Source organism: Macaca thibetana, chromosome 13 (assembly GCF_024542745.1).
Source record: "Macaca thibetana thibetana isolate TM-01 chromosome 13, ASM2454274v1, whole genome shotgun sequence".
Taxonomy (NCBI): Eukaryota; Metazoa; Chordata; class Mammalia; order Primates; family Cercopithecidae; genus Macaca; species Macaca thibetana.
In genome coordinates, this window is record NC_065590.1 from 76,967,813 (window position 1) to 76,988,778 (window position 20,966).

At 46.4% G+C, this 20,966-nt stretch overlaps 1 protein-coding gene across 1 annotated transcript in view; it reads right to left on the reverse strand.

Annotated features, from left to right (window-relative positions):
• The window catches only part of LBH (LBH regulator of WNT signaling pathway), a 29,151-nt gene that overhangs the window by 6,970 nt on the left and 1,215 nt on the right, over nt 1-20,966 (reverse strand). Inside the window, exon 2 of the mRNA XM_050753237.1 lies at nt 19,181-19,283. Coding sequence (XP_050609194.1) covers nt 19,181-19,283 — 103 coding nt within the window. The remainder of the gene's footprint in view (nt 1-19,180; nt 19,284-20,966) is intronic.

The following is a 20,966-nucleotide window of genomic DNA, read 5'->3' on the forward strand; positions in this document are numbered from 1 at the left end:
GCAGGCCAGCCCGGCATGCTGCCTGCCTGCAGGAACTGTCAGGGAGTAAAGAACTGCCCCTGTTCCCAAAAGAAACTGCTTCTGGTTAAACCTCTTACCCCAAAGTGCTCCTTCTCTCTGTACTACAGAAAGGCAAAAACAAACACAAATCATTTTCCCTTCTCTCTGCGGCGCTCAGAGCCATTTCCCAGCCTCAGCCCAGGCTAGGGCAGGTCTAGAAGCATCCACCGCCAGCTGTGATTCTCCCACCCCTACAGCTTCCTCCCTCTGCCAGCCCTGGACTCCACACCCAGCAGCCACATTGGGCTGCCAAAGCTGATGGCTGAAATGAATCGAATGGACACCAAGTGTTATTAGTCCATTCTCATGCTGCTATGAAGAAATCCCCAAGACTGGGTACTTTTTAAAGAAAAGACTTTTTTTTTTTGAGACGGAGTCTCGCTCTGTCACCCAGGCTGGAGTGCAGTGGCACGATCTCAGCTCACTGCAAGCGCCACCTCCCGGGCTCACACCATTCTCCTGCCTTAGCCTCCTGAGTAGCTGGGACTATAGGCACCCACCACTAAGTCTGGCTAATTTTTTGTATTCTTTAGTAGAGACGGGGTTTCACCATGTTAGCCAGGATGGTCTCGATCTCCTGACCTCGTGATCCTCTCGCCTTGGCCTTCCAAAGTGCTGGGATTGCAGGCATGAACCACTGCGCCCAGCCTAAAGGAAAGAGGTTTAATTGCCTCACAGTTCCGCATGGCTAGGAAGGCCTCAGGAAACTTACAATCATGGCGGAAGGGGAAGCAAACACATCCTTCTTCACAAGGTGGCAGGAGAGAGAAGTGCCGAGCACAGGGAGAAAAGCCCCTTATAAAACCATCAGATCTCATGAGATCTCACTTACTATCATGATGAGAATGGTATGAGGGTAACTGCCCCCATGATTCAGTTACCTCCGATCAGGTCTCTCCCACAACACGAGGGGATTACGGGAACTAAAATTCAAGATGAGATCTGGGTGGGGACACAGCCAACCCATATCACCAAGTTCCATCCTTTGCAAATGGAATGAAGCCTTGACGTTCACACACACCGTGAACCTTCCCAGGTCTTGCATGCCCCACAATGTAGAAAAGTAAGCACCATTCTTGTCTCCTTAAGCTCACCCTCAGGCCCAGGATTCTCTGCTCTAACAGCCTCTGCTGTTGGTGGGTCAAACAAATGCCCTGGGCTTCCCTGGACCATCCTGCTGCCTTCACCACCCTCATACTAAATCATCAATCCAACAAGGCAACCACTCACCACAAAGGGCCAAAGTTACTTAAATTGATGTTTATATTATATCACATACAAATTTCTGTTAATAAAAATTAAATAAAAAGTTTAGCTACCTTTCTTATTTTTTATTAGTTTTTTGTTTTTTTTGTTTTTGTTTTTGTTTTCCTTGAGATAGGGTCTTGTTTTGTCACCCAGACTGAAGGGCGATGGCACAATCTCGGCTCTTTGCAGCCTCAACCTTTCAGGCTCAAGTGATCCTCCCACCTCAGCCTCCCAAAGTGCTGGGATTACAGGCATGAGTGCCTGGCCACGGTGAGGGTGAATTTTACAGGGGATACCTCTTCGGAGGCATCCTTTGCCTGGTGGCCTCCAGTCCCAACAAGCCCCCGCATTTGGGGAACTCAGATGAATTCACTTGAAAGGTCAAGGGAGCTTCAAGACTTTGTAGCAGGAAGAGATGGTCTGTAAGATAGTGGATTTTCGGGCTGTATAGATCAGTGCTGTCCAATAGAATGTTCTATGTATGGAAATGCTCTCTATCTGCGCTGGCCAAGATAGTAGCCACTTGCCATGTGTGACTATGGAGCACTTAAAAGGTGGCTAAAATTGGCCAGGCACAGGTGGCTCATGTCTGTAATCCTAGTACTTTGGGGGCAGAGGTGGGAGGATTGCCTAAGCCTGGAAGGTTAAGGCTGCAACGAGCAGAGGCTGTGTGACTGCACTCCAGCCTGAGCGACGAAACAAGACCCTACTCCCCCCCCCCAAAAAAAAAAATTCTACTGACAATAAAAAACAAGAATAGTGGCTAAAAGTTTATATTTTATTTAATTTTTATTAATATACATTTATATGTGATATAATATAAATATCAATTTAATGTAACCTTAACTGGCCCCGTGTGGCGAGTGGCTGCCTTGTTGGATAGATGATTTAGTATGCGGACTACGAAGGCAGCAGGATGTTCCAGGGAAGTCCAGGGCGTCTGTTTGACGGACTAACAGTGGAGGCTGTTGGACCAGAGAATCCTGGGCCTGAGGGTAAGCTTCTGGAGACCAGGAATTCCTCAGCAGGCTTCTTGCTTAGGCATAAAAGTTGCCAGTGAGCCAGTTCCCACCCAGTTCCTGTTTCGCCCATGGAGGAGAACTGAAAGGCAACACCAGGGCTTCAAAGGCCCCAAATTTGGGGAGCTGGCTATCAACTGTCTGCCTGCACGCCAGGTGACCTAAACCTGCCTGCCCCTGGGGTGGGAGAGGAGAGAGATGCCTGGCACCTGGCATGGAAAATGTGAGCAATTCTGGTCAGAGCCGCCCTCCCCTGAGTGTGCATCTCTCAGCCATCATCTCTGACAAACAACCTGAGCTGGCCACAAAGAGGCCGAGGGCTCTGCAAAGAGCCGAGAGATGCTAATAGGGAAAGCGGACACCAGCAGGTGGAGGAGATGAAAGGTGGTTAACAGGACACAAAGGGCTAATTACCAGCTCTGCAAGCTGAGACCTCCGGAGCCTGGACATCTTGCTCTTTTTCTCAAGGGTGGAAAGAGGAAAGAGGAGGGCCGGGGGTGGAGAGGGAGGGGAGAGAGCCCGAGATACATAACCAAGCTAGCTCCCTAAGGCACTGTGGACAAAACCACACAGTAAGCCTCTACCCTCTCTTGTTGCAGAGAAATAAGAAAAATCAGCCCAAACCCACTCAGGAAAATTGCTCTTCCCACAGGCAGACCACAGAGTCTGCAGGATCTGGCTTTTTCCTCGCCTCCATCTCTTATTATCTCTATGACCCTGGTCACATCATTTTATTGCCTCTGAGCCTCAGCTGCCTCCCGAGTAAAATGAGAAAACCACTTCCACTTTACGATATGGTTGGCATGGTCACAGTGCTGTGCCTTGAGAGCCAACACAGTGCCTGACAGGCTCATCGAAGCGGTGGCCCATTCTCCTCCTCTATAATTTGGGTCAGTGCTAATGCTGATCTTGCAGGGCTTTGGAGAGAATCAAATACAGGTATGTGTGAACATGCCCTGTAAACTCTACCTTCCTAATGATGGTTCTTACTAGGTAAAGCTGGGGTGGAGCATTTAGAGTGAAGAACCAAGGGGTCAACAGCTGTAGCTTGGGACAGGAGCAAATAGGCAGCACTCCTGAGCTTGTGCCCACAAATCCTAGGCCAAGTTCTTTGGAGAAACAGCTGCAACTTCATCACTTCCCTCCCCGTGCCTCGGTTTCCCCAGGGCATGGATTAGGCCTGCCAGAATGAAAACCATGCCCTTGTCACCACCCCACCCCTCACCAGAGGCCTTCCTCTTCTTCTACCTCCTCCTTCTACTTACTCCAGGGGCCTGCCCCTCAGCTTCCCAAAGTCTGGATTTCTTCTCCTGGAGAACAACAAGGAACTGCCTTGTGTGTTCCTTCCTTCCTACGAGGGGCTGGCTTATAACAATGGGTAGATCTCTACCAGCATCCTGCTCTGCCAAGGGATGAATGAACAAGCAGCAGCTAATTCAAATAAAAAACACACCTGTTCTTTGCCCCCTAATAATGTGTGAAGGCAAGAAATTCAGTTTTTGAAATACTTGCCTCCTGCTATTTTATTATCATCATTATTATTATTTGCATTTTACTGGCTTTTCCACGTGGAATGTGGCTAATAAGAACAGAAAGAATTGTAGCAAAGGGCAGCAGGGCTACTAACTGAGATGGAGGGAAGGAAGAATATTCTCCAGTCTCTACTCAGAGACTTGTCCACTCACTGTCCATCTTTAAGATTCTCATCTTCCTTAAATCTCCCCTGCACTGGGGCTACAGAACATCCACCTCACTCTATTCTGTCTTGTCCTGGTGCCTCTAATCCTATAGAGGACTTAAGCAAAGATTTAGGGCTTATAACAACTGCTGGACCTCCTTCCTTTGGATCAAAGATGCTTAAGCCTCCAGCCTTGAAACTTGAAAGAAAAGGAAATCCTTTGGATAAACACCATCTTTCATAAACATCTCTCGAACACACACCCATCCTGCCAGTCAGGAGTTCCAAATTCTAATTAATTGCACTAATTTCTACTGCTAACTCTGGGCCCAGTAGAATGAGGAAGCTTTTGGAATGTTAGAGAATTTTTTCAAAGTTCTCTGGGGCAGTGAGAAAAGACTTGTTATCAGGCACAGATAACAAAAGACAGTTTTCAGGCACAGATGACTTCAAATATTCATGACTTTTTGACAGTATCATCACTACCTTCTTGAAAAAAGATTGGCCCCCTGTCACCTCCAGGCATCTGTGGGTGGCACATCCCTCTCTCTATCCTCCCTCCACTGGTACTACCCAAATGTCCCATGGTCACACCTCTCTCAGCTGCCATTTCTAACTATCCCCTCATTCTTTGTTTTGGAAACACAAATCTTGAATATTTAGCCTGTCCCACTGCCTTCCTTCCATTTCTTGTCTGGTTCTCTTTCTAACCCCCACCACGTAGCTTCCAGAAACATCCCTGGGTGGAAACAAATCTCGAAGGCCTTCCTTGCAGTCCTGCCCCATGGCCTTCGCTCCACTTTCATTCCGTCTCTACCCATTCTGCAGTGCACTACCAGGACAACTCACTTTGTCCCCCCGACCCCCCAAATTTTTTTGCCCCACAGAAGAAGTCTTGCTTGATAGTAGCTCTCATAAAAGAAACTTGGAGATTTTAGTTGATCACAACTGCAGCACTGAGGCTAACAACTGAAACAAACAGGGCTATATTCCTAGAGGTATATGCCTTTCAATGAAACCATCCACACTAACAGAGGAGCTGATGGCCCTGCTACCCTCTCATCAGGCATATCTATTTAGCCTAGGGCAGCCATTCTCCAAGCTCAATTGCCAAGATCCTTTCGGCCAAGGAGGTAACATATTTGCATAGTACTACTAAAGATGTCCTTTGCCTTTTCCACAGTGTTAACACTTGCACTGAGGGTACAGAAAGCAACAGTGGAAGAAACTGCTGGCACTTTGGCGAGAATTAACATAGTGGCAGCAAACCATACTTGGCATCATCAGTTGTTCCCCAGCTCACCCTCATGATTAAAAATGAAAGCAAGCAAACAAAAACAATTAATGCCCTTGATGAAGCAGTAAAAGTAATTTGTATTAAATATTGACTCCACCACATGTCACTTATATATGTGGCACAGTGAAATGGACAGTCAGCCCACAACATTTCTGCTGCTGACGGAAGTACAAGAGCGGTCGCGAAGAAAGTGGTCATGTGACGGAGTTGCCAGCTGAACTAGCCACTCGTGCCATGGAGCACCATTCTTCTTGAAAGAATGACCAACAAATTGTAGTTATTCCAACTTGGGTATTTGGCAGACATTTTCTCAAAAATGGACAAAGTGAGCCTGTCAGTTAGAGGAAAATGGCTGACAGTATTTATCATCAATGATAAAAATAGAGCTTTCAAGTGAAAATTAGAATTTTGGAAAAGTTGTATCAGCCACCACAAGCTTGACAGCTTCCTAATGCTTGAGATCAGTGGAGACATTAAGAAATGTGATTTTATGATATCATATAATGAAACGAGTCAACATTTTGAAGACCTGCATAACTCAGTGAACCCATATTTTCCAAATGATCAGCGCATTACACTAAGCATGGGTAAAAGATGCACTCAAAGTGCAAAATAGACTAATTAATTTTAGTGTACAAAAAGGTCACTGATAAGATTTCAGATATCACATTGCCACTAACATTTAAGAAACTACCACTTGTTGGCTGGGCACAGTGTTTCATGTCTATAATCCCAGCACTTTGGGAGGCTGAGGTGGAAGGACTGCTTGAGGCCAGGATTTCAAGACAAGCCTGGGCAACAGAGTGAGACCCTATCTCTACAATTAAAAAAAAAAAAATAGCCAGGCATGGTGGCACATATCTATAGTCATAGGTACTTGGGGAGGCTGAGGCAGGAGAATTGCTTGAGTCTAGGAGTTGGAGGCTGCAGTGAGCTATGATCATGCCATTGCACTTTAGCCTAGGTGACAGAGCAAAATACTGTCAAAAAAAAGGAAGGAAGGAAAGAAGGAAGGAAGGAAGGAAACAAACTACTACTTGACTACTACTTGTTGAATTTTATGAAGTACCAAAGAAACAAATCTGCATAGACTAGATATCCTTCATTGACTTCAACCAACACATACTGCAACAGATTGACTGGAGAAGCACATGAAAGTCTAGCCTAGTCTTCTATTAAACTAGACATTAAACAGACATGCAGAAATGTAAAACAATGCCTCTCTTCTCACCAAAAAATTTCTGTTTTGGAAAATATATTTTTTATTAAAAACTTTTATTTATATTAACATGTAACAGTTTTGTTACTCTAAATGAATAAATAAAAAATTTTGAAAATTCTGTTTTAATTTCTGAAACAGTAAATATCAAAAGATATAATCAAAACAAAAGACATAATCATGAACAAAAGCTCTTTGGGTGGTCCTAAATAACTTTTAAGAGTGTAAAAGGGACTGAGACCAAAAGGTTTGAGAATAGTTGGCCTGGAGAAATAATCCTCTCAGTAAGACAACTATGGGCCAGGTGCGGTGGCTCACGCCTGTAATCCTGGCACTTTAAGAGGTAAGGCGGGCAGATCACTTGAGGTCAAGAGTTTGAGACCAGCCTGGCCAACATGGTGAAACCTCGTCTCTACTAAAAATACGAAAATTAGCCAGGCGTAGTGGTGCATGCTTTTGATTCCAGCTACTTGGGAGGCTGAGGCACAAGAATCCCTTGAACCTGGGACGCAGAGGTTGCAGTGAGCTGGGATCGTACCACTGCACTCCAGCCTGGGTGACGGAGTGAGATTCTGTCTCAAGGAAAAAAAAAAAAAAAAAAAAGACTATGTAAGTCAAGGTTGAAAAACAACATATTTTAAAACTGGTAAAGATTTGATGGGAACATAAAAGGTGCCTTCTGATATCTGAAAGGCTGATAGGTAGGGAAAGAACAGGTTTTTGCTTTTGTTTTTTAAACTCCAACGGGCACATCTTAGGATGAGGATGGTGGATTTCATGTCATTATTCAGCTTCTAAAAAACACAATAAGGATTAGCTCTCTCACTTACAGACATGGAAATCAGGCCCAAATAGGTGATGTGAGTTGCCTGAGATGACATAGGTAGCAGCAAACCAAGATTAGAAACCAGTTATCCGGATTCTTAGTCTGTAATCCCTCTGTGCTGAGAGGTTCTGGGCTCTGTGTCACAGTGTCCAAAGAATACCTGGGTGACCCGATGTCAGGCTACTGTAGAGACATTCCTTATCAAGGTGATAGGACCAAGCTCAAAGCTGCCCTCCCTTCTGAGGAGCTACAGTGCTATCGCTTTGATTCTAAAGAAAGTATACATATCCGTGATTTCCAAACTTTTAGTGTAGTCCCCAACAGAATTCTGAACAACTCTGTCTCCTTTCACATCTTCTAAAACCCCGATATATTATAAATATTAACGTTTTAAAACCAAATATACATCCCACTCTTTTAAACGTACTCAGTGGATTACACATACCGTAAGAATTTAACAGCAACCATGACCTATTAAAAAACTCAAGAACAAGCTCTTAAGTCAAATCTTGTATTCTTACCTTCTCTACGTAAAACTGTATTTCCATGGTACTTCTCCACATAATTTTTTCTTAATGTCATATATTTTTATGTTTGAAAGTTTTTCATCATTAGCTTTTCATACTTCTCTACAATAAAAAGATGTATTTATGCATATACATTGACATTTAAAAAAATGTCCTATGACCTTAAGGCTTTGTTAATTTACAAATTCTGGATTGGTTTATTGTAGCTATTAGTATATAACTGATCAACGAACATAGCACAAATAATTATTAAACACAAAGGTAAATTTTTATTGAGGTTTCTTTTTTTTTCTGTTTGTTTGAGACAGGATCACTGCAGCCTCCACCTCCTAGGCTCCAGCGATCCTCCCAACCCAGCCCCTCAAGTAGCTGGGACTACAGGTGCACGCCACCATGCCTGGCGCTTTTTTTTTTTTTTTTTTTTTTTTGTAGAGATGGGGTTTCCCTGTGTTGCTCAGGCTGGTCTCAAACTCCTGAGCTCAAGCAATCCGCCCACCTCAGCCTCTCAAAGTGCTGGGATTATAAGTGTGAGCCACACATCCGGCTTTAATGAAGGTTTCTTACTGTGATAGTGAGTTGAATTGCGACAGGTTCTCTTGTAAAGGGGAAGAAGGGCAGTTTTGAAGGAAAGGTAGGACAAGGAAGCAGGTGAAGCTAGTCTTCAGGAAATGCAATTTGCAAAAAGCAAGAGAAGAAGGCTTAAGATGTGGAAATGGATTTCCTGAAAACCCTCCCTGCTGTCATGTCCTTTGGAAAGTGTCCGTGAACCCCAGGGGCAGCTGTCCTCCCATTTTAACATTTTGTTAAAATGTGAGGTAGTACAAGCATTATTAAGAAGTAATTTGGCATACAAATCTCTAACACTCAACTGCCAATGAAAACAGTCAGGAAGGTTCCTGATGCTTCAACTGTCACACCTGAGGGGCACATGACCAAAGAGATACAGATTTTAGAGGATCCTAAAAGGATTGTGCTGTGGAATTTCACACTCATTTGAGCTGGTATGTCTCAGCCTCGTGACACCGCCTTCATCATTCCTGTTGTGTCCACATACATGTCTTAGTTTTCCTTCACTCATTTGTTTAAAACATCCTTGTTTAAAAATCTACCACTACATAATGGAAAACTTGTCTTACATTTTTCAAGCTGTCTGTATAACACCTAAATGAACTTTGTAAACCATCAGGAGTATGTGGACCCTGCCGGAGCACTGGCCTGGGCTATGTGTTGTAAATCACCTAGACTCTTGGACAGTTGTTGGGTAGAAGGCCCTTCGACACTGGGTCCAAGACTTCCATTATGTTAAGATCTACTTTTAAGAGTCCAGCCCAGGCCGGGCGTGGTGGCTCATGCCTGTAATTCCAGCAATTTTGGGAGGCTGAGGCAGGTGGATCAATTGAGGTCAGGAATTCGAAACCAGCCTGGCCAACATGGAGAAACCTGTCTCTACTAAAAATGCAAAAACTAGTCAGGCATGCAGTGGGTGCCTGTAATCCCAGCTACTCAGGGGACCGAGGCAGGAAAATCACTTGAACCAGGGAGGCAGAGGTTGCAGTGAGTCGAGATCGTGTCACTGCACTCAAGCCCGGGCGACAGAGCAAGACTCCATCTCAAAAAAAAAAAAAAGAGTCCAGCCCATCCTTAATTCCAGGGAAGGAGTATTTCTCAACCATGAGTTATCCATGAGCCAGATCTGGAACCCCAGGAAAGCCAAGTTGGTTCAGAGACAAGGCATGCATCTGGTGAACCTTCTTGGGTCTCCAGAACAATGTAATTTTACATGGTTTACACAATGCTCAATGTCATTAATAGAATAAAGGAGACAAGCTGAGCAATTGCTGACCCACGTACATTTTTAATCCACAGAGGGGCCGGGCGCGGTGGCTCAAGCCTGTAATCCCAGCACTTTGGGAGGCCGAGACGGGCGGATCATGAGGTCAGGAGATCGAGACCATCCTGGCTAACACGGTGAAACCCCGTCTCTACTAAAAAATACAAAAAACTAGCCGGGCGAGGTGGCGGGCGCCTGTAGTCCCAGCTACTCGGGAGGCTGAGGCAGGAGAATGGCGTAAACCCGGGAGGCGGAGCTTGCAGTGAGCTGAGATCCGGCCACTGACTCCAGCCTGGGCGACAGAGAGAGACTCCGTCTCAAAAAAAAAAAAAAAATCCACAGAGGGTGTCAGTGTACCTACTATGGGACAAGAATATGATCACGAGCTATTTTGCAATGCTGGCTAAATGTTGCTTGAACATCATCAACTGTTATCATCACGCTTGAAGTAAGTTATTAACAAACAATAGGAAGATGTACAATATCTCCTAAATACTTTAAAACAGCCAAATATCTTTCTGACTCTATCCAAAAAGCTCTACCATTATCCCGTCTTTATAGATGTTCTACCCTGGAGATTCTATTTGCTAGAGCTTTCGATGCTGGGAGTTTATATTTTGATAAACTCTTTGATGTTTTCTGTTTTTAAGGTAACATATAATCAGGAGGCTTAATGATGCTGAATCTCTTTGAATCAGTAATTCTACTTCCAGGAACTTATGCCAAAGAAACGAATCAGACCTGTGCAGAGATTTCTGTAAAATGATGTTCAGAATAGTGTTCTTTGTAAGAACATAATATGCCACAACGTAAATATTCAGCATTAAGAAATGTTACATAACAGAATTTTACAAAGAAAACCAAATGACAAGAACATAGTCACGATATTATATTAAGTGAAAAAGGGATCTACTACAGCATGTACAGTACGGTCTCAATTTTATTTTTTAACTATAAGTGCATAGAAAAATACTGAAAGTAAACATACCAAAATGTTTCAGTGGTAGAAATATGGGTGTGGATTTTTTTCTCTTCACATGTCTCTGTATTTTCCTAAATTTCTATAAAGAATAAATATTGGCCAGGCGTGGTGGCTCACGCCTGTAATCCCAGCACTTCGGAGGCTGAGGCGGGCGGATCACTTGAGGTCAGGAGTTTGAGACCAGCCTGGCCAACATGGCAAAACCTCGTCTCTACTAAAACTACAAAAACTAGCCGGGCATCATGGCCCAGGACTGTAATCTCAGCTACTCGGGAGGCTGAGGCAGGAGAATCACTTGAACCCGGGAGGCAGAGGTTGCAGTGAGCCGAGATTGCACCACTGTACTCCAGCCCGGGCCACAGAGTGAGACTCCATCTCAAAAAAAAAAAAAAAAGAACAAATATTACCTTTATAATAATAACATACATGTAACAGTATATATACACAATCATACTTTTACCTTTTTTCAAGAAATCCTATTCCACAGACTCGATTCTAAGGAAACAGTATAAAGTATGAACAAAGATTTATAAAAAATTGTATATAAATTTTTATATACATATTTGCATATTTATAAGAGAAAATATATGTAACCTAAACATTTCAACAATTGAATGATAAATTATGTTTTAACTTTATGATATATTATACAGTTATTAAAAATGATAGCTTGGAATATTTTTAAGATAAATTATCATGATATAGTGCTAATGACTTAGATGCCATTAAGTAAAGCAGCAAAATACAACAATGTGTGATCCTGGCTACATAAAAACGTAAGTGCACTGGGAAAGAAGGCAAAGATGCTAAATTGTTAACCATTGTGATTTATGCATGGTGAAATTGTGGTGACTGTAAAACAAAAAAGTTTAAGAAAGAAAATAGGTCGGGTGCGGTGGCTCCTGCCTGTAATCCTGGCACTTTGGGAGGCTGAGGCGGGAGGATCACTTGAGGGCAGGAATTCGAGACCAGCCTGGCCAACATTGTGAAACCCCATCTCTACTCATAAAAATACAAAAATTAGCCCAACATGGTGGCACACACTTGTAGTCCCACCTACTCGAGAGGCTGAGGCAGGAGATTCCCTTGAACCTGGGAGGTGGAGGTTGCAGTGAGTGGAGATTGCGCCATTGTATTTCAGCCTGGGCAACAAGAGCAAAATTCCATCTCAAAAAAAAAAAAAAAGAAAGAAAGAAAGAAAGGAAGAAAATAAAAACAAAAATTCCATAATGAGTATATGTTTCTTTTAAAATTGGAAAAGTAAGCATAAAAAGAATAAAATACATATTTTATCAATAAAAATATGAAATTGCCAACAAAGAGGGAAAGGGAAGGAAAAATTTCCTATAATTAAAACGCTAATCTAAAACAACCACTTATTAGCCCCCATCTGCCCTTACAGTTGTGTGTGTGAATGTGTGTGTTGGTGGATGTGGGCTGGCACCACTGCCTATATCCATGGGGATAAGTGGCTGACCTCAAGGCCACCTACTAAATTAGGGCTTGTATGCAGGGCTACATCTAGTGAAAATGCTGAGAAATTGGGAAAGCCAAGGATAGCTCTTAAATCCAGTTTGAACAAGTGCTTTAAGCTCTCCTAAGAAAAGGTGGAAGATGAATTCATGATATATTTTAAATTCTGTTTGGGAACCACCAAATCAAGTTAGGAGAAAGTCAGGCTTAGACACCAACTGTATCTGTACTGAAATTTATGAGTGCCCTCTTTGCTCAGACCAATTCCATTTTATGTGAGAAATCCAGAACTTTCCTTCCCATTGGTTCAAATAAAATTCCTGGCTGAGAGGCAAGGAGTGGATGAGTTTCAGCTAAATGCTTGGGGTCTCTTCCACACAGTTTACCTAAATAAGCTACTGCCGGTGCGAGGCAATTAAGTCCACCAGAGAGGGGGCTTCAGGGGGCTCCCAAAGTTTCCTTGAGGTTAAAATGCTAGCTTGAAAACAGTTTGGAGAAAGCTTTGGGTAAATTTAAATTGTTTTTCAAGATGGGCCTGTGTAATAAGGGGCCCTCCCTCAGCCCAGGAAGGAAGCAGAGGATTTGATGTGCTGATAACAACGCCTTCCTGAGCTGCGCTTGAGGACAAGGGAAGGGCAGGTGGCGAGGTGAGAGGCAGGCAGAGGCAGTACAGAAGCTACTAGACTGGGAAGGAATGAAGCCCCAGCTAGTCTAAGCCCTGTGTGAATGAGGGCCTGTCTTCATATCCTCTGAGGATTACTTCAGGACTCAGGCCTGCAAGATCATTTCAGGACATTTACTAGACACCCAGGAATAGCTCTTGGCTACAGTCACAACATTCGCCACCCAAACTCATCCCTTTCCCTAACAGTACCATCCTTTCTGTCCAACGTGGGAGACCGGGCCTACTGAGAGAAAATGCTGATCCTATAAAAACTGGCTTCCTGAGACTGCCAAGATAAAAGGATTCTCAGTGCAGGATGGGGAGAGAGGAAGGGCCGATCCATCATCCAGGCTCATTAAGCAACTATTTGTAGGACACTGTGCCCAGCGTCTTAGAAACAAAGAGCAGTCTAAGACACAGCGCCTGGCTCAGCAGAGAGGTGAACACATAACCTCTTGGAGAGAGAGGCATCAGGCCCCACACAGGCCCCTTGAGAAGAGGCTGGGATGTATGGCCCTAGTATGCAACGTGTTGGCTGGGAAAGTGAAGAAAGCTTGTTCTCTCCCTGGCCAGGCTACAGACTCACTGTTGTGACCGGGGGGCTCATGGGGGCCAGGAGGAAAGCCCCATGGGTGTAATTCCAGCCGTCTGCAGGGTAGTGTAAGAGGAAAGGTGATGGATCCTCACACAAAGTAGACTTGCTCTGAACAAGGTGAACAATGACTCACATAGAGGCAGAATGTGCAGACACGGGCCCAGTGCCACTCAGAGAAATACATGATTTGTGCTTTTGAGACCAGTGGCCCTAACTGCCTGTCCTACATCCCATTCCTACGATTTTTATCAAGGAGAGAGGCGGGTGGAGGGAGTAGGGATAGGAGAAAAGAAAGTTGTTGCAATTCCAGGAACATGTGTCCGTGGCTGGATGCCTCCTGCCAAATGTTTTGGAATTTTAGCTCTATGTCTCTCCAGGGACTACTGAGGCCTTTTAAGTCTGACATTGTGAAAGATGTTTCCTGGCGACCATGGGACTTGCGTGTAGCTGCTCAGCAGCGCCTCCCAAACTCTTGAGGACATGTGGGGTACTACAGCTGGGAGTAACCAATGAGACGGGTAATGAGGAGGCAGAGAGAATGGATGCGTTATGCCCAGAATGGCCTCGTGAGCTGGTGGGGGACAGAGGCCACAGACCAGAAACCTTCTCAAGGGCTTAACCCGCCACCTGTTTCCACACACACATTCCACCCAGGTAGAACCGGTAGAGTGAAGCCAGGCTCAGGAGGTCTCCATCAAGAGAGGCTCAGCAGAGATGTGAGCAAAGAGAAGGGGTTTCCGAGATACCGCCTAACTTCAGCGATGAAATTGAGCCTGTTCTTTGAGAGACGAGTGCTGCTTCTGACAAAGAGTGAGAAGGGCCAACATGGAGAGATTTCGTCTCTACTAAAAATACAAAAAATTAGCCGGGCGTGGTGGCGCACTCCTGTAGTCCCAGCTACTCGGGAGGCTGAGGCAGGAGAATCGCTTGAACCCAGGAGGTGGAGGTTGTAGTGAGCAGAGATCGCGCCACTGCACTCCAGCCTGGGCGACAGAGCAAGACTCCATCTCAAAAAAAAAAAAAAAAAAAAAAAAGAGTGGGGAGGAGGGAGGAGTGAGAGAAATGAGGCGGCTATTTCTGGACCTGAGAGAGAAAGGGGCAAGAGATCCTGTGCCGGGAGAGGCTGGCCGTCCACCCTCAGTGGTCCTTCAGACCACTCCTCAATGCAGGGCCAGAGCTGAGGCTCTCAAACTGCACAAGGCAAATACTAAGGCTGAGGCAAGAGAGATCAGCCCCCTAGCCTGCTCTTCCCTACCACAGAAAGCACCAGGACATCACTCCCTCCCACGTGGGAATGCAGGAAGCTCTCAGCTCTGTTTATCAAAGGGAATGAGTGGTGCACAGGAGCGCTGTGCTGTGTGAAGAAATGGCTCCTCCTGGCTTCCTCCCTCCCAGAGCATCCTCCCTCGCTGCCCTGAGGAGGGGAGCCCGATGCTTGCCTGACTGACGGATGTCAAATGGAGGGGGATGTGACCAAGAATAAAAGCAGAAGGAATCAAAGGGCAGCCAGGAAGGGATGTTGCTGATTAAAGAAGCTTAAAGAGCCCGAGGAGGGATAATGTGCTCAGACTTTGGTCCAGGTGCTTTAGAAGGAACAGTTTTAAATGAAAACCAAGGAGCCACATCTGTATCTAGACCTTAGCTGGGGTGATGAAACTCTAGAAGCCTTGGCTGCTGTGCTGAGGAAGTTAGAGTAGCAAGGCCAGGGTCCCAGTGCCCTCGGGTGGTGGCAGTGTGGGTGCTCACAGGTAAACTCCCAGGACCCTTCCCCAGACAAAGCCCAGGCCAATTCGGGCACAGCATTGAAGGAGACCCAGTTGCAGAGGCATTCCCCAACACCATATTTTTAAGAGTCCCTGGAGACAAGGAAGCAGCCGCTGACTTGCTTCCTTGAATTAGGGTGAGGAAGAAGGCACCGGGGCAGCAGAAATTCCTCTTCCACAGGCTGGATGGAGGTGGGGAGGGAGCTGCTGCCATCAGGGAAATCAACATCCTGCTGGAGAGCCTCCCACTCAGCTGGTTAGCTGGCCGCCACCCACAGCCCGCCTGCCCAAAATGTACTCACACTTTCTAGTAACCATTTACTCACCCACCCCACAGGGTGTCACAATTCATGTCAAGTGAATGTGCACACGTGGATTTCCCTTGCTGAACTGCCTCTCCAAATGAATGTTACTGCAAAACAAGGCACCAACCCGCAACACAGCCCTAACTGCCCCAGGACAGCAGCTAGGGCTTCCTTGAATCTTTCAGGGGATTAAAAGGGCATCTCTCTGAAACCTTGGTAGCCATGAGCCTGAGCAGGCCCTTTCCAGAAGCTAAGGCAGAAGAGAAGGTGGCCAGCTTTAGAATTAGGAGACTCCACTTTATGGAAATAATCACCGCCCACTTATAGCACTTAGGCACCTTGGGTGGGGGTGGGGTACAAAGATGAAGATAAGTCCTCCCTTGCCTTCGAGGACCTAGGCAAAGAGAAGGTAAAGCAGAACCCATATCCTTGAAGCAGCGCGGCATCATTGGTAAGTATAAAATGCCACAGGCATTAAAAGAAAGGCCACATCTGGTACAGAGAAATCAGGAAAGCTTCATTCTCGGTAGATCTGCAAGGTGGGGAAGTGACTGACGAAGTCCAATGTGCCATTTATTTGATGACTTTGTTTTCAAGGTCAAATCACAAGCCTGAGATCCTATTTCATCTGCCAAGTCTGGACTGATGTCTCCTTCCCATTCTCAGTTCCTTAGAAAAGCAGGTCTCCGTAAAAGTCACGTACTATTATTATCCTTAGGAGGAATGCCAAGAATAGAGCTCCGAGATCTCCTGCCCCCAGCCCTGAGCCCAGCCGGAGCAGGCACAGGGAAGGGGCTCCAGCCAAGCGCCAGTCCCAGCCAATCCCCAGAGCTCTGGTGGGAATGTGTCTAATTGGATGGCACTAGCTTTGAGTGGGCGCAGAGAATATCTGTCACACAGCAATTGTCAGACCAGCTCACTGCACAGCCCTGCCCCCGGCATAAACAGGGGCGAGCCCAGGGGTGTCTGAAGGTATAAGAACATTACCTTAGAGATGGAGCTGCCCTCTCAAAGTCCTAATTTTCTTTCAAAGCCCAGCCCCAGTCTGCCCTCCCTCTGATTCCGTCAGTTGGATTTCATTGTTGCTGTCAATGCCTGGACTCACTGTAGCTTCTGTATGTCCCACACCTGGACTGACTGCACCACCTGTGTTCCGGATGTTTATGTAGATGCTGGGTTCTTACAAGGGTCCTGGACCCTGGGCACAGAGGCCAGCACAGCAGGTTGCACAGGGAAAGTGCCCCTAAATATTGCAAGGTTGAATACTACAATCTCCCTTTCCTCTTCACCAGGCAACCATGAGACCTTTCTGAAATCAGAAAAGTTGTGAAAAATTGTGACCAGAGTGCTTTGAAGTTCCAAGTAAGATATTTTGGAACTGGGGAGTGGTCCCCATCAAGGCAGCAGACACATTTCCTGGGAGGGGGCTCTGAGAACTGGGCCCTCAGTCCAGCACCACGAGGGAAGATTTGAGGATCCTTTGCTCAGGCAGTGCCAAGATGTGTCAGGCACCCAGAGGCGATTTTATTTTCCTCCTGCCCTTGCAGCCCCAGTGTGGCCTTCCTCCCCCAGCTCCTTCCTCCCTCATTACCTGCCCTGAGTCTCAGGTCCCGCAGAATGGCCTGAAGGACTTGAAGCATTGAGAAAACTGCCCTATAGGGTCTGGCCGTTTATCCTGGGATGTGTTTAAAAGGAAAATATGAAAAGCACACACAAGACGAACAGATGACTGCATTTGGAAAGGTTCTGTGATGGAAATCTAAAAACCCAGAACCGAAAGAGAACCTCACCTGTAACCACAGAGATTCAGTCTGACTCAGGGGCTTGGAAACTGCTACCCAAAACCCCCTGGCTGGTGGGCCAGGAAACTTCTACCCCTCCCACCAGGTTGGGGGGCCCTCAATTGTATTCCTCAGACCCACTCTGGGGGAGGAGGGTAGAAAAGTCAAACGGGGCCGGGCGCGGTGGCTCAAGCCTGTAATCCCAGCACTTTGGGAGGCCGAGACGGGCGGATCACGAGGTCAGGAGTTCGAGACCATCCTGGCTAACACGGTGAAACCCCGTCTCTACTAAAAAATACAAAAAACTAGCCGGGCGAGGTGGCGGGCGCCTGTAGTCCCGGCTACTCGGGAGGCTGAGGCAGGAGAATGGCGTAAAAACCCGGGAGGCAGAGCTTGCAGTGAGCTGAGATCCGGCCACTGCACTCCAGCCTGGGCGACACAGCGAGACTCCGTCTCAAAAAAAAAAAAAAAAAAAAAAAAAAAAGAAAAGTCAAACGGTAGGAAAGAGAGTTCCCCCTTGCCCCATACACCCCCTTCAGGCTAATGGCTACTTATTTCCAGTCAGCAAGACTGCCAACACAGACAAAACAAAGGGGCCTCCTTAGCCTCCCAAGTGTGTCTGAAGTCATGTGAGCCTGCCTGAGCTTTTAGCTTGGTTCTATCTGATTACTCTCCCTCCATGGCACCCCCTCTGGCTCCCTGGCTTTCTATTTGTTTTGTTTTGTTTTTTTAATTTACAAAATAAATGTCCCTGGAACAGTTCTCAGGAATGACCAGCCAGAGTCAACCTAGACCCTAGTGGAACCAAGCCATGGTGTGGATAAACAATACATCAGAAGGACAAGGCTCTGGGGTTAGACAGACCCAAGTCACTGACTCAGGCTGAGCCATTTCCTCATCTGTGAACAGGGTGAGGATCTCCACCTGGGAGCCGTGGTGAGGTGTGAGCAAGGTAGCGTCTGTAGAGTACTTGGCGTGCAGCGGCCATACCTTCACGTCTGTAGCATGGACCCATCACACTCCCTTTCGACTTCCCTGGGCTGGCCATCCTACACAACTTCCCTAGCCCCAAGGTCTTCCTTAAGAACAGACTCCTCCCTCTCCCCAGTTTAACAACATAGGAACTCTCCTCCAAAGCCCTAAACCAGCTCACAGCCCAGAGGGAACTGCAGGTGCTCCACTGCCCCTGCCCCCCCATCCCAGGGGCAGTAGAGAGGCAGCAGGGCAAGCCACAGAAGAGGGCTGGGGTGAGAGTCCAGAGGGCTCACTCCGGTCCCTTTTTGTGGTCCTTGTGCATTTTGGATCCACCACACAGGATGATCTCCAAGCAAGATCCCAGCAATAACATCCCTGAGCTAGCCTCCCTTTGGGGAAAATCTCTTCCTCTCTAAGTGGTTTGAATGTTAACTCTGAATCAACAGGTCAACAATCAGCCCAAGGAAGAAAGCAGCATTGGACATGGCTATCCCCACCAGACCACCCTTCTGCAGAAGCCCCCGACAGCAAGGCTTCTACTACCCCAGGCATGGCTGGGAAGGAAAGTTCTGGTCTCAATCGACTACACAAATCACTTGCTCCTTTGCTGCGGTGAATGGGAAAGTTCACAGAGCCAGTAGGGTTAATTCATCACAATGGCTAATGCTTGCTGAGCCCTTATCTGTCCCAGACTACGAATGCCTTCTACACATCCACTGGTCACCGTCATGGTGAATCTTTACCGCAATCTTAGGAGATAAGAACGATGTTGTCCCATTTTACAGATGAAGAAACTGAGGCTTACTGGCATTAGGGGACTCTGCCACAGTCCATGGCTCTTACAAGTGACACTGGGATGCAAAACCAAGTCTGTCCCCACCCCCAACAAAAGCCACTAGGCTCTAAAGAGTCAAGAGGGAAGCCAGGACTTACTCACCTGGTAGGAAAGTCCATCCTTGCGGGGGCTGAGGCCGATCTCCTCCATGGGCTGGGTGTTCATCATCACCTCAGTCATCTCGGCCGATCTCAGATAGTCAGGGCTGCCAAGAAACCCAGACCAAAAGTCAACAAACATATGCACTTTCACATTCCTAACTCTTCATGCATTCACTGCTATGGGATCAGGGGACTGTCTGGAGACAGGAAGAGAGGTGTTCAAAACAGAACTTGCAGAAAAACAAGCTCACACCCTGAGGAAGTGCCTTGCAAGCCCACAGCCCCAGGGCTCAGCCCCAACAGACAAAGCTCATTGTCTGCAGACCTCTCAGGCAAACCTCTTCTCTCCTCTCTTATACTCTAGTCCCCACTGGCACAGAGGGACCCCGAATGTTTCTTCAAATGACAGAACTAGAAAAACCAAAACAATAGGTAGCTGAGTCCATCTGTCTATATTAAAACCAATTCAACCACATCTCCCTTCACCTCTCCAACTAAGAATAAAAATAATCCTCACATGAATTTTCCAAAGGGGAACTCTATATATTATTATTACATAATAGCAATAACAGGTCAACTGGAGGGAAACAAAGTCCAATCATACAGCTTTCCTAAATTTCTGTCTCTCTGGTGCTCCTTTTAGCAAAATGCTCCACTTAAAGCCCCAAGGGGTCAGCTTTTCTGCAAGTTTCACATCTGCCATCCAACCCCTTTCTCTAGCCCCAGACACAGCAGCTGCTTGCTCGCAGCTTGAAAAACATCCCCTGGATTAAAAGCCTTAAGGATACCCGACTCTGATTGCAAAGGAAATTTCCAGAGGGGCCAAGTTGGCCCACCGATGGCTGACATGTAAAAGTGCCTTGTAGTCTCTAAGCAGGATACGAATATTCCGTTATCCTTGCACAAGCTCTGGGCACATATAGGATCCTGTGCACATAATGCTGAACATAAGCACCAAATCCAGGTACCTGCTACACAGCACCCAACGCTTTCCACCACCGTGCCTGTGCATACGGTTTAAAACAAAAATGTTTTTTTGTTTTGAGGGGGGATATCTAAGGAAACAGGGGTACCAGATTCCTCTTCAATTGTATGGTTAGGAACAGAAACAATAGGTTCTAGGCTCTGCCCCTCAAGAGCTGTGTGATCTTGAACAAGTCCTGTAACTTCTCTGAGCCACAAGTGTCCTGTTTGTCTGTTACTCTGATGCTAACAGTGCATACCTCACAGTTAGGTTAAGGGTTAATGTCTGCACAAAAGCATTGCAAGCTACAAAGTGCTAATCGATGAAATAATCTTAAATCTTAATTTCCCATAATACTTCTAATGGGCCCAAGCACCCACCTTGGTAAATTTTGAGCAGCCAAAGGCACAAAGCCTCTAACAGCCTTTAAAGCCTCACGTATAATAAGGCACCTAGGGAGAGGCAAGGGAGGGGCACCCACAAGAAGGGTACACAAGCCTCGGGGTGGGGGAACTTGAACTGTTGAGAGAGGGAAGTTCAGTCCCCTCTCTAAACACTGACAGGCTGGGATGGGGGCGGGGAGACTAAGAAGATGCGGGGCTTTGGGGCCAAGTTTAGGTTCGGGAGCTGGCCCCTGCAAAGGCAGTTTCCTCCCGGGTCCTGGAAAGGCTGTTGGCGACCTCCAAAGAAAGGAGCCAGAAGAGCGCCCACAGGGCGAAGAGCCTGACGTAGGGGCGGCTCTTCTTCGCTCGGGGCTGTGGCGCCGGCCCGAAAAGTTGAAGCGAGAAGCATGAACTTTCCGCTTCCTGGGCCAGGCCGGACC